General features: G+C 51.2%; 1 protein-coding gene across 1 annotated transcript in view; it reads right to left on the bottom strand.

The window, feature by feature from the left end:
- Positions 1 to 2,243: 2,243 nt before the first annotated feature.
- SLC7A5 (solute carrier family 7 member 5) overlaps positions 2,244 to 13,591 on the bottom strand; it is a 33,621-nt gene continuing 22,273 nt past the window's right edge. Inside the window, exons 3-10 of the mRNA XM_027646706.1 lie at positions 10,703 to 10,808; positions 9,978 to 10,022; positions 8,387 to 8,510; positions 7,025 to 7,128; positions 6,322 to 6,418; positions 5,718 to 5,867; positions 4,633 to 4,810; positions 2,244 to 2,899 (exon numbers count right to left, since the gene is read on the bottom strand). Coding sequence (XP_027502507.1) covers positions 2,844 to 2,899; positions 4,633 to 4,810; positions 5,718 to 5,867; positions 6,322 to 6,418; positions 7,025 to 7,128; positions 8,387 to 8,510; positions 9,978 to 10,022; positions 10,703 to 10,808 — 860 coding nt within the window. The 3' untranslated portion in view covers positions 2,244 to 2,843. The remainder of the gene's footprint in view (positions 2,900 to 4,632; positions 4,811 to 5,717; positions 5,868 to 6,321; positions 6,419 to 7,024; positions 7,129 to 8,386; positions 8,511 to 9,977; positions 10,023 to 10,702; positions 10,809 to 13,591) is intronic.

Raw genomic sequence — 13,591 nt, 5'->3', positions numbered from 1 at the left:
TCATTAAGATCAGGTAATTAATAAAAAAAATATTTCTTAGTGTGATGTTTCCTCTTTAAAACCAGCGTGAAACATTCACCAGGAGGACATCGTGTAGTGATGGTCATCACTGCTCAAAGATGTGTCCAAACCAAGCACCCCCCACCTTTGGGAGGTCTGGACCCATTTCTGAGCTCTTGGATGGGACCCTGGTGCCAACTGACATTGGGTTGAGGTGGCTGAGAGTTCGAATCCCTTTGCTTTGCATCCCAAGTAACTCTGCTGGGAAGTTCATCACTGGGAGCCCCTACACTGAACCCAGGCCCTGCAGGAGCTGCCCTGACACCACCACAGATAAAAACATGCAGAGCAGGTGGAAGGTGACAGACTGAGGTCCTCTCTCCATGAAACAGGTCCAGCAGGAGTGGTGACTTCCCATCACCACCCTGCCAAAACATCTCAGCCTTCAGCTGGAAGAGATGCCAAAAATTCAGGTTTTACGATTTACTACCTTATTTATGTAAACACCCCTCCACAGGCACCGGATCCGAGGTGCTCCAGTTCATTGCACGTAGGTCCCTGCACAGCCAGGCACTGGCCAAAGACTTTGGGTTCTGCCCTGGAGATCCACACAAACCAGCTGCAAGTCCCCACGATTCAGCTCAGCTCCAGGAGAGCTCAGCACTTCAGCGCAGGTGAAGCAGCACCTGAGCTGGTTTGGGGATCTCCACACTGTCCTGGGAGCTGGTTTGGGGATCTCCACACTGTCACCTGAGCTGGTTTGAGAATCTCCACACTGAGCTGCCAGGGAATAAACAACCTGACAGCCAAGGTTCTCCATATGCTGATTGTCTCACCCATTCCTGCTGCACTCGAAGCAAGAGCTGGTTGGCAAAGCGATAGCACAGAGCTCACGTGGGCATGGCCACACACCTGGACAGGAGCTGCACCTGCCCCGACACTCCCCAGTGCTAAAGAGCTTCAAAGGACAAAGTGTGAGCGAGTACCGTGGTGTCCTTAATGCCTCTCCACCCAAAATAACCCCACACTATGAGGAGAATCCAGCAGAAAGCTCTTGGAGGATCCCGGCTTCCCAACGGCCGAGTTTATAAAAACACTGAGGAGAAAAAGTAGTTCAACGAGCCACTTGCACAAAGCACAAGCACAAAGATCTGCAGCAGAGAGCAAAGCAGCTCAATGTGGGGAGAAGATGCTTCTGAATTCCAACTGATACCAGAGAGCAGAGGCACAATGAGCAAAGTGTTCAAGAACTGCAGCTTTGCTGAAAAGGCGACGCTTTTGACCAAATAAAGCAACGTGTTCCTAAGAGGACAGTTGGACTAACTGGGAACTAGAGGGATTTTGGGTGTGCTCAGGGGATAGGATTGCACCACCCATGACAGCCAAAGAGGATTTCACGTGCACGAGGTTTGTGCTCAAGGATCACTCCCAGAATGGGAGGGTGGTGGAGGGATCTCACCAAGCCAAACCTGATGCACAAAGGAGGCCCAGGCCCCAGGCCAGGCTCCTCAGAGCAAAACACACCATCGTTACTCCAAGGGTGCCGAGGCCCTGGCACAGGCTTTCCAGGGAAACTGTGGCTACCTCATCCCTGGAAACATCCAAGGCCAGGTTGGACAGGCTTGGAGCAACCTGATCTAGTGGAAGGTGTCCCTGCCCATGGCAGGAGGTGGAACAAGATGAGCTTTAAGGTCCCTCCCAACCCATGATCTACAGCAGCCCGAGGTGAAAGCCAGGCTCCAGCCACCTGCCCTTTCTACACCCCACACCCAGTTGGTCCCATCTCTGTGGCACATTCCAGAAGAGACACAGTGTGATGGAGGGCACAGCACCAGGAAACGCACGGACAGACCCCAGGGAATGTGCCAAGGGCACCCCACCCTTTATTTCTCCTTGCAGATGGTTCAGGGGAAAACACAGATCACACCAAGGGCAATGAGCAGGGCCATGTGGAGAGAACAATATTGCTCATCCCATGCTGGATGAAAGCCTGTCCACAGAAAAGCATGGAATGAGCAAGCCAAGGACTTGGCCTTCTGCTCGTTGCAGTTCCCTGGGTTTATCTGGAGGAACTCCACCCTTGGGCCTACACCTGCCCCAGTGCTCCTTCACAGGGCCATGGGATGGGCATTCTGGTGAAGAGCATCCTGGAGAACTGGCTCAACAGCAGGGGATTAGATATGGGAGTTAAAATCCAGGTGCTGGCAGGGGAGTGCTCTGTCAGGAACACAGTGACAGGCAGACGCTAATTCTGCTCTGCCTTGTCTCACCTCAGCCACTGCCAGTGGACAGAACCCAGAGTGTCCAGCAGCATGCCTTGGTGTGAGTTTGTGTGTGTGTGAGCCAATACCAGCCAACCTTTGTTTCCCAACCACCCCCTTTGGCCAGGAAAGGCAGGTGGGGCAGGCTCAGGCCAACCCTGGCTCTGTGACAGCCCCAGGCACACCTGAACACCCAAACCAGGTTCCTGAGCAGATCCATCCTCATCTGGGGCATCCCAGCCCCAAACCAGATGAGCCCACCCAGAACCAAGTACAGCCCTTGATGTCGCACACACACAGATGCTGATGGGACAGGCAGGACCCCTTTGGAAATGCCCTTTGGAATTCCTCCTCCTGGCTCGTGTCCATACCAAGAACTCATTGCAGGGTCATCCGTGTGCCAGGGAAAGGTGGGGCTGGAGGGGCTGGAGGAGACAAGGCAGAGCTGGGATGTGGTGTCAGCAGGAAGCGGCTCCCACGGGGCTTCAGGGCCTGGGATCTGGGTGTGAGGGAGCAGATTCTTGTGTCGTCCTAAAATAAAATTGTGCGTTTCCTCGAGCTGAATGTCTCTGCTTTTCCTGCCTAGGATTCCTGAGGAACCACTTCCATCAGCTTCTGGCACAGGACTGTCGCGGAGACTGGGGAGGAAAGCAAAGGAAAGGTCAGGGATCACACGCAGGGGCCCAACATAAATCTTGGTCTGGGCTCATGAGAGAAGGTCTGACCCATTTGCCTTCCAATTTAAGGCTTGAAATAACCCACAGGATACTCCCCACTCATTCCCAGAATTCCAACACGTAACAGTGGGAGTTCTGCTCTTGCAGCAAGGATGCTCCAGGAGAGGCTCTGGGACTCTGGACACCAGTGATATGGTAACTCATTTTGGATGCCATAAGAGTGAGCAGCCAAAACTGAGTCAGGAATGGGCATGGAAAATCCAAGGTGAAGCTTTTACTTCCAATTTTGTAATCCATGTGAGCCCATGGCCTCTTGGAAGGACAAACCCACCTAAACCCACCTGTCCTGCCCACAGGGCAGAGGCCACTGCCTGGCCCAGGGCAGGTGGGAGTAAAGGGACCATTCCAGGTGCAGGTTTGCCCAGGAAAAGGTGTTAAACTGAAGGAACTTTATTTTTCCACCCATTAAGTGTTGGTGGTCGATACCCAAACACTCCTCTGCTCCCTGCTGCTCCTGTGTTTGGAGATCACAACATACTCCTGCCTGGTAAAATTAACTCTAAATACAACCAGGTCAGGCTCAAATCAGTTGGAGGTGCTCAAATTATCTGCAATATATCAATAAATACAGGTTTAAAGGTCATATGTTTCTAACTGGATGTTTGCAGGATTATCATTCTCTGTTCCCAGAATATTTTCTATATTTTCTTTACAAGCCTTTGGTGGAGAAAAACAATGAATATGGTAATTTGCCACCCAGGCACTGCAAAAATGGCTTTTCCAGGAACTGAGCCTAATACTCAGGATAAAAAGTGAGTGTGGGAGAGGGAAACAGAAACAGGGAAAAAAAGAATAAGGAGTGCTGAGCACTGCTCTGAAAGCCTTTTTCTTCCTCATAAAACACCCAGCTAAGGCTGGGCACTTCTCCTCGTCTGCTTTTCTAGGTCAGCCCGTTGTAGGAGAGCTGGGAGGCAGCTGGTATAGTTCAGTTACTTGGACAACATGGATTGACTTTCTGGATTCAGTTGTTCAGGCAGAGGTTCCATGTGCCAAGCACAGCCTCTCCATCCCTAAACACACCGTGGGGCAGTGTCAGCTGTTGGAAAACCTTAGAGCAGATACCTTAAAAATAAACCTCCTAAGAGAACACATCCAGGGGACTTTCCCCTCCCTCTGCTCTGCTGCCACTGCCACGGTGTGATGCCAAGGAAAGCTGTGCCTGGATCTGAAATGTTAGCACTGGCTAAACCATGGATTGGGATTAATTGTGAATTTTCAGCAGTCAAACAGAGGCCAACTGTGCTCAATTCCTTCTTTTCCCTTCCTACACCATTGTAAAGGGATTCTCTGCTGAGCAAAGGCTTGGCCCTGGGCTTTTCCAGGAGGAGGAGCAATGTGCTCAGGGAATTACACTCTGCTGAGTAATAACAACCTGTTTTCCAAGATAAAAAAACCCTAGCACATGGTATTTGTCCCAAACTTTGCAATTATTGAAAGTCAGGGTGCATTTTGGGTGCTTGACAGACATGCTAATCATCAGGTTAAAATTGTCATCATTAAAGAATGGATCAGAGCCAAGACTTTGGAACCTCCTCCACAGGAAGGAGAGCCAGCACTCCCAGCTGTAGGATGTAACTGGGAAACTTCATTTTGGAGCAAGAACTGCACCCTTGCTCCTCACTGTGGGTACTTACAGATGCCTTGGAGAACCCACTTGGGCTTGTTTTGCCACCAGACCCCAAAGAAGTAAAAAGGGATCCCACTGAAGATGATGGCGAAGCCGATGGCACATTCCTTCGGCGTCATCCAGAAGGAAACAGCAATGAGGAACAGGCAGGCCAGGATGAAGAAAATGGGCAGGCAGATGTTCACCTGAGCAGGGACCAAGGAACAGGTCAGGAGATGTGTCGGGGGAACAGGGCACACTTTCCAGGGAAGTTTATCCGGCTGTACAGCCCAGGGAGAGACAGAGTTCACATTCCACCATGGCCAGGAGCCAGGAGCCTTTCTCAGCACCTCTCTGGATCCCAGTTCCATATTTCCATGATGCCTTATACAAAGCACCTGTACCAACAGCCCCAGCTTCAGCAGCAGCCACAGCACAGGCCATGGCATCCTCAGGGCTGTTCCTCAGTGGACTTTGAGCAGGGCACCCACTAAGAAACCCAAAACCACTAAGGAAACTCCCCACAAAGAGTCACTTTGGGAAGGCACCAGCACAGGCCTGGGAGTTTGTCTCTCTCTCGGTGTTGTTGCCTGGCAGAGACACGATTGTGCTGAGGGATGAGTGGGAAACATGCCCTGAAGGCCATCAGACACACCGGGGTGACACGATCTTGGCCTCCTCCCAGATGGGCCATGGAGCTGCCAAGCTGGCCAAGGACACAGGGAACAAAGCTCCCAGTGCAGGGGCTGCTTTAGCAGAGAACTATTTTAGGGGAAGTCCCTGATGGTACAGAGTGTTTCACTGAGAGCCACAGCCTGGGATCTGCCCTGGGGAGTGTGTTAGTCACGGACAGCTTCCCGCTGTGTTATCCCACCACAACATCCTGTGTCCCTGACACCCTGAGCTCCTTCACTCTGTTGTCCCCACGGCCATGGCAGCTCTTTGTCCTTCTGCACCAACTCCCATTCAGCAGCAGGAACATCTCCATTAGCTAAAACCCCACATCTCCCTGCAATCCCAGTCCCTCTCCCACGCAGGAGCAGCAGCTGAGCCTTCCCTGGTGCTGAGAAGGGACTCAGGGAGGACCCACCTCCCATTTCCCACCGTTCTCACCTTGATGGGCCTCTCCAGCTCTGGCTTCTTGTAACGCAGCCACATCATCCCAATGATGGCCAGAGCCACACACAGCCAGTTGAAGAAGCTGAAGAAGTTGATGACTGAGAAGATGTCGTTGGAGAAGGCGTAGAGCAGGGTCATCACACACTGAACCCAGGGAAAAAGCCATTAGCAAAGGGAGGAGGCAAACCCACGTATGATACAACACTAAACACAGGATTTTAGAAGAACTGCCTGCCAGGAGAAGGATCATATTCATTAGTTTTTACTTTTTTAAGCTATTTTCAATTGGTGCCTGGAATGATTGCATAGAATCATGGAATGCTTTGGGTAGGAAGGACCTTAAAGCCCATCTCATTCCACCCCCCTGCCATCAGCAGGGACACCTTCCACTAGACCAGGTTGTCCAGCCTGGCCTTGGACACTTCCAGGGATGAGGAGAATTCAAACCAGAAGTGGTCTAGGAGGATATGATGAGAAGGGTCATTCTCCTGTAGGTGGATGCAAGAATGGCTGTGACTGGAGGTGGGAGCCCCCCTCCAACCCCTCTGATGGGATCCCACCCCCACCCCTTCCTGCCCAGCCCAGCCCCGGGTGTTACCGTGAACACGAGGGATGGCAAAGGAGTGAGGAGCCTGGGGTGGATCATGGACAGGATTGAAGGCAAGTGTCCCTCTCGAGATCCCACGAAGAACAGCCTGGAGGGGGACACAGAGCAGTTACACCCCTGCAGCCCCAGCTGGGCTTTGTCTGCAGCACAGGGACAGCCTGAGCTCAGCCCAGACCGAGGCAGCAGGACTGAAATGCCAATCCCTGACTTAGAAGGGAGGCTGGAGATGGACAAAGAATGCAGGAAAGATGTATTTATCTCCATTCCAGAGACAGCCATTAAGTGACTTTCCTAAGACAACCCCGGAGATGTGTCAGAGCCAAAACCATCTCAGTCCCTGTCCTGACCCGTCCTTTCTCTCCTTCCTGGAGGGATTCTCGGCCCTGAAGTTTCACAACTTTCTGCTTTTCATTAAAGCCACTTTCCCATCATCACCGAGCCTGTGTCTGTTTCTGTTTTGTTGACTTCAACAGCACTTTGCCTGAGGAACAGAAGATTAAAACCCTGGAAGGTTTCCTTTAATCTGAGTATGGTTTTAAAGGCTGACTTTTTTTCCCCCTGCATTCCCCACATGGCCTCCAGACCCTTCAGACTTTGTGTCTGCCCACAGCCACTCTCTGGGGGACAACTCCAAAAGAAGAGGAACTAAGCACAGCTTGTAAACAAAACCCACAGGATTGAGCAACAAACCTACCGGGAAGAAGTGAAGAGAGATCCATTGACTGACCCAAAACACGACAGGCCAACAAAGACAGGGATGATCCAGGACATGACACCAAGGTGGTAGTTCCCAAAATCCTAAATGGGGGACAACAAGAGACATTTCATACCCAGAATGTCCAAAAGAACTCACAGCTGCCTACAAAGGCTTAATCTTTGCAGAAATCTGAGCAAAGGACACGGCTTAGTGCTGAAGCTGTTACGGAGTTTTCCATGTTGCCATTTGCTGCTCCTCTTTCCTGCAAAAGCATATTGTGGAACTGCTAAACTAAAGCAGCAGCCAGCCCTTCCCTCGGGGTCAGGACACACCATTTATCAGAACAGCCATCGGGAAGTTCAAGATCAAACGGAAACTGAGGAGCCTCAAACACAGAGCTGCTGCCAAGTGCTGAGTCAGGACCTGGGACACAGCCCTGGGGACATGGAGTGTCCTGGAGCTGCAGTTTTTTGTCACAGACTGACCCTGTGCTTCTCCACTGTGGTTTTACTCCAATTTATATTGATTTCCAGCCTTTGCCGTGATATTGATTTTCAGCCTTGCAAAGGCTCGTGGCTGCAGCAATGGACACAACTACAGCAACATCCCTGGAAGTGTCCAAGGCCAGGTTGAATGGGGCTTGGAGCAACCTGGTGTAGTGGAAGGTGTCCCTGCCCATGGCAGGGAGTTGGAACATGATGATCTTTCAGGCCCCTTCCAGCTCAAACCTTCTATTATTCAATGCAACACAGGCTGCACCTCCAAAACCTCGGCACCGCATCACTGTGGGCTGGAGCAAGGGCTTGGTGCCAACCCAAAGGATGGAGCACTGTCACCTGAGTGGCCCAAACCAGCTCATCCTGGGCTGAAAGATTCCCTTTGAAGCCTTGAACAATCCTGGTCACGCTGTTTGCAAGGTCTGCTCCTTCCTGAAGCAACCAGGATTTCTGACCGCTGTGACATTTTAATTAATAGAAGTATTATTTATCTCTCTCAATTAAAACAAGGAAGATACAGAGAGAAAACAATCTAGTTCAGTAATGACTGAATGACCTTTCCCCATGAATATTATGCTCTGGTAACTGATGAGAAGTCACAAGGCCAGCAGCCACCTTTCCTATTTGGGAACTAAGAGCAGCACTAACTGCTGCCCACCCTCACTGTCTGCCATTAATCCCACTTGGTATCACGCTGTTCTCCCCAGCTCCCATCACAGCTGCTCTTTATCTCCTCTTAAACATCAGGTTTTTTGTAAGCAACTATGACCAGCCTGGAACAAAGCAGGAAATGTGAGCAGAGATTGCAAGTGTGATTTAACCTGCCCTGGAAAACAGTCCTGTCGGAGCAGCCCCATCTTACCACGGCCACGGCCTCGGATGTCAGCATCTCATTTGTGGACAGCGTAGTGAAATAGGCCAGGTTGGTCAGCACATAGACCAGAGTGACCACGGGCAGGGAGATGATGATGGCCAGGGGCAAGTTCCTAGGAAAAAACATACACTGTCATGGAGAAGTTCAGAGGAGGGAGCTGCTGATGCCAGGGATCGCCGCCCTCCTGCGCTCGCTCAAGGTTTGTTTGAGTCCTTCTGCTCTTTGGCTCCTCAGCATGTCAGGTTTCCCAGCCACACTCTGCTCCCAGGGCAGAGGAGATGCCCATATGGGAATGAGCTGCCCAGGGAAGTGGTGGAATCCCTGGAGGTGTTCAAGAAACATGTGGATGTGGCACTTGAGTACATGGTTTAGTGGTGCTGCATTGACAGTTGGACTTGGTGATCTTAAAGGTCTTTTCCAACCTTAACAACTCCATGATTCTCTGAACAGCCTGATGGAGAGTGAAGGATTATGGCAAGAGGGACTTTTTCCATGGAGAGTCTCTGGCTGCCTGAGCAGGAGTCCAAGATCACTGCAATGGCAATTAATTAAAAACACCCAGTGGCATTAGCACGTGGATTCTCTCCTGGGCAAAGGAGACTCACTTATGCTGCTGGGTTTCCTGTGGGAGATGGGAAGCTCAGGAACCCAGCAGGCAGTTTTTAGCCTCTAACTCTGTGCAGATGGATGGGCTGAGAAACTCAAGGAAAATGAGTCCAGACACAGCCTGAGTGGGTCTGTAAACTGGCTGTGTTGGTACAAATTTGCCTTTCCAAACAGTTTAACTTCATTTGCAAATGGAAACTGAAAAAGAAAACCCTGCTTGGTGCCACATCTAATTGGTCCAGCGGAGCTCAAAGCCACAGGAGGAGAGTCAAATCCCATGACTGCATTCAGCAGACATGCAAAGAATTGCAAAATACAACCCTCCTTTTTCTAACTGTTTCTGAAGAAAAGGGAGTATAAAATCCTTCCCAGCACAAACGAATCACCACCAGGGTCAGCCAGGAACAGACTCTTTGCACAAGTGACCCTGAGACTCAGACCCCAGTGGCTCACAGGGACCATCCCATGAGCAAAAGGGATTTCTCAGCGTTGTCCTGCTTTGCTGTGGCCCATCCCGAGCTCGCCAGGCCCCCGAGTAACCCCAAAAGGCACAAGCAGCGCAGGAAGCAGCTGTTGCTCAACAGGATGGGAAGAGCACGGGACAAACACATGGACAAGCAGCACAAACCCTCTGCTGGGAGTTTATACAAGGCACTAATAAAACCCTGAGTGCTTCTCCCTTGCCCATAACTCACAGAGGTGTCACGCCAAGGAAGCAGGGCTTTCCAGCAGCACTGATATTAGTGGGACAGGAAAGCAGCGTAAACAACAGCCCTTCTCCTACAGAGATTATAATTCTGCTTCCCTGATTCTAGGGAGGAAAAAGGCCATTAATTTATCTTGTTTTCTATTTCCCCAGATAAAGACCTTGGCTTCTAGGCTGATCAGCAACCCCTGTTACACACACGAGGAAGAGGCTTCCCCAAAATACAGGGCCTTCTCCCAGGGATGTCATCCCAGGACACACACCCACCTGTAGGGATTTATCATCTCTTCTGTCACAAAATTCAAGTAATTCCTGGAATTTAAAAAGAACAGGGGTTCATTCTGGTTAGTCCATGGAACATATAAAGCCCTGCAGTTTAACTCATCTGCACGGGGATTTCAGGAGGGGCACAGAGATGGCTGTGGGAACACTTGGGATGGCTGCTGCCTAATTCCAAGACCTACAGTACCAAACCTGCAAGGAGCAAGCCAGGGAGAGCTGAGAGCCTCTTCCAGTGCCTAAAGGGGCTCCAAGAGAACTGGAGAGGGACTTTGGACAAGGGCCTGGAGTGACAGGACAAGGAGGAATGGCTTCCCAGTGCCAGAGGGCAGGTTTAGATGGGATATTGGGAAGAAATCGTTCCCTATGAGGGTGATGAGGCCCTGGCACAGGTTGCCCAGAGAAGCTGTGGCTGCCCCATCCCTTGAAGTGTTCAAGGTCAGGTTGGATGGGGCTTGGAGCAACCTGGGATAGTGGAACATGTCCTTGCCCATGGCAGGGGGATGGAACAAGATGATCTTTAAGGTCCTTCCAACCGAAACCATTCCATGATTCCATGATAAGGAGGCTGCAACTGGCCTGTTTTCACAGTAGATTGAGCAGCTCCTTGTGATTGCAGGTGCTCAAAGGAGCCCTCCAGGAGCTTCAGTTTGGTATTGAAATTGGTGTTGGGATTCAGTTCCCAAAGAAAAGAGAGAGAGGGAGCATCTTACCATCCTCCATAGGCAAAGAGGCCACTGTACAAAGCCAACACGATGTTCCCAACACCGACCTTCGTGCCCTCGAAGGAGTGCTCAGGAGTCAGGTTTGACACATCACCTGCAGGACACAGGAAAGAATCAATGATGGGCTGTGAACCCCAAGGGCCTCTGTGGGGGATGAAACAGAGAAACCTGGAGGGAAAAGCTGCTCTTAGGATTAATTATCTTAATTATCGTTCTGATGCATTTCAGGTTATGCTGAGAGCACGTGCCCATCTTCCTGTTGGGCTGATTCCTCCAATCTTACTAGTGCTTAATTCATCTGGATTGATAACGAGCCCCAAAATTATGTGTCTCAAGCAACTGGCCATGAGTGACTCCTCCAAACTTTCTCACACTGCAACGTGCCATTTTCGAGGTGATCTCCCAGATACCTTCTCCCTGGGAAGAAAACATTCTGGGGACCTTCCTGCTGGAAGATGCTTTGCAAACACAGATGTTGTCACGTTGTCCTCTCAACTGAAGGCTGCTGGTGTTCGATAAAACCCCAGGATTTCCTCCACTTCCACCAGCCACCCAATAAAGCAGAAACCCAGGATTTCCTCTGGTCCTACCAGCCACCTGACAAAGCAGAGGGCTGTGGCAATCCCTTTGATTGGGGGAAGTCAGGTTCTTTGGGGCTTGGATATCAGAAGTCACCTTCTTTAGGGCCCCACGATGAAAAGTTCCTGTTATGGATCTGCCTTTGAAAGGAACAGCCAGAAATAGACCCCTTGATTGTCCCTCTGGTCCCAACTGCCCCGGAGCAGCCCAGGGTTTATTTATTTTGCTTTCAAATGCTCTGCAGTTGTTTTGTTCCCTGCCTTTGATGTGGGGCCTGGATGTAGGGCTGGGATGGTGAAGCCACATTCCCATTCCCAGACCTGCCACTCCCCTCGGTGCAGAGGGAAGAGGGAGCGTGGTGGGATCCAGGGGCACCTTTGCATCCAGGAGCCCTGTGGAAGCCCATGTGATTCCTCTTAGGGCACAGATCTTTACTAATCACCCCAGCAACTGCATCACATGGCCATCAGCAGGGCCTGGAGTTTAACCCTTCATGTCTCAGCACAAGGAAACCCAGGATGTAATGCTGGGAAAAGCAGAGGGATGCTCAAACATGGGGCATTTTCCCTCTGGGTGGCCTCTCTTCGGATCTTCCCCTCCCCTACGCCACCAAAAGCCACTGCTGCAGGGGCTGGGTGACAAACCTGGATGCACAGACCCTGTAACACCTCCCACTTATCTTTCCACTGCCAGGAAAGAGGGATTTTTCCTGACAGCACCATCGGTCTGTGGTGCATTTGTCACTCGTGGGACTGCTCCAAACCTGTGCCAGAGACATGGAGCTGCCCCATGTGTGTGGGAGAGCTCCCTCTTCTCTTTCCTTCTCTATCCCTGACCCTCCAGCCCCATTCCATCCTTTGCATCCCGGGCATTGCCTCCTTCACCTCCTTTCTCCCTCCTGCTCCTGCTAAATGCTAACCAGGCAAAAAGATATTCCCTATCATGGTGTGCAAAATGCTCTCTGCTCACCCAGCTGCCCAGGAAACCAGCATCCCTCTGCCTTTTCCCTGGCAGAAGCTATGCCATTTGCAAGGGGGTGCTGTGGGTATGAGCTGTAGGAGAGCCAGGACCACAGGAGCAGCTCATCCACCATCTGGGAATCCATCAGGAGTGAGAAACCCAGTGCAGGGATGTCCAGCAGGTGTGCAAGGCTCTGCTTGTCCAGATCCCAGTTCTAATTCCTGTTCTTCACTGGAGTCACTTTGTCCCTCTCTCCCAGCATCTGTTCTGCATCTACCTTGGGATGTGCTGGATGTATTTAATGCCCCTGGAGCCAGTGAACCTCCTGAGCAAAAGGCACCAATCCTTTTTAAAAACACATCCAGGTGTAACAGGAAAACCAGGAAATGCAGAGACTGATATAATGCTGAGTTTAACCTTAATTCCTGGCTTACAGGTTCAGCCACAGAACCCTAATTTAGCACAAATGAATAAAGGGCTGAGCAGGAGGGGGGTGCAGGGTATCACATTCTGCTGAATCCCTTGGGCTCAGCTTTCCCGAGTTCATTTGCTGCCCTTCCTGAATAATTACCAGTCTAGTTCTTTCTAGGTCTTTTGTTATGGGAATAAGGTACACTTTTTGTTAACAGTGCCTGTAATTAGCTACTGGAACAGCACGTGGATAGACTAGGAGAGCAGGAGGCTCTCCTGACATTTCAAACACCCCTCAGGATGTCTCTTCTCAAAGGTTCTCAGGCTCTGCATGTTCCCACCAGGATCAATGGATCATCACCTTCACCACACGAGGAGGATGCTCCAATCCACGAGCAGCAGGGCACAAGAAACATCACAAGGATCGCTCCATTTCTTGTCCACAGCTGGCCACCAGCTCCCCCTGAAATCCCCTTTGTGTCTGTCACAGGCAAAATCCTCTGAGGTTCCTTTTCCGGAGGTAGCTGCAGGTTTCACTTGGTGTCTCCCCAGCCCTCACTCAAAGCATGGTCCTGGTGCTGCCAAGAAAGGGCTGAGCTGCTGCCCTGGCCCAGCTGGATGGGAGGGGAGCAGAGGGGAGCATTGGTGGTCCGTGCCCAAAACCACATTCCTGTACTGAGAATGTGCCACCCACTTGGCAACCACAGGCATCCTCAGCCTCTGGGTAAGGGAGGGTCCAAGCCTACACCCTGTTCCTTGAAGTGTCCAAGGCCAGGTTGAACGGGGCTTGGAGCAATCTGGGATAGTGGAAGGTGTCCTTGTCCATGGCAGGGGGTGGAATGAGATGAGCTTTAAGGTCCCTCCCCACCTAAACCCATCTGGGATTCCACGACTCCATCAAAGGCAGCAGGACCGTCTGGAGCAGTG

This window comes from Corapipo altera, unplaced genomic scaffold (genome assembly GCF_003945725.1).
Source record: "Corapipo altera isolate COAL_440 unplaced genomic scaffold, ASM394572v1 62, whole genome shotgun sequence".
NCBI lineage: Eukaryota > Metazoa > Chordata > Aves > Passeriformes > Pipridae > Corapipo > Corapipo altera.
The sequence above is the reverse complement of the archived record's forward strand: the minus strand, read 5'-3'. Positions and strand labels throughout refer to the sequence as shown.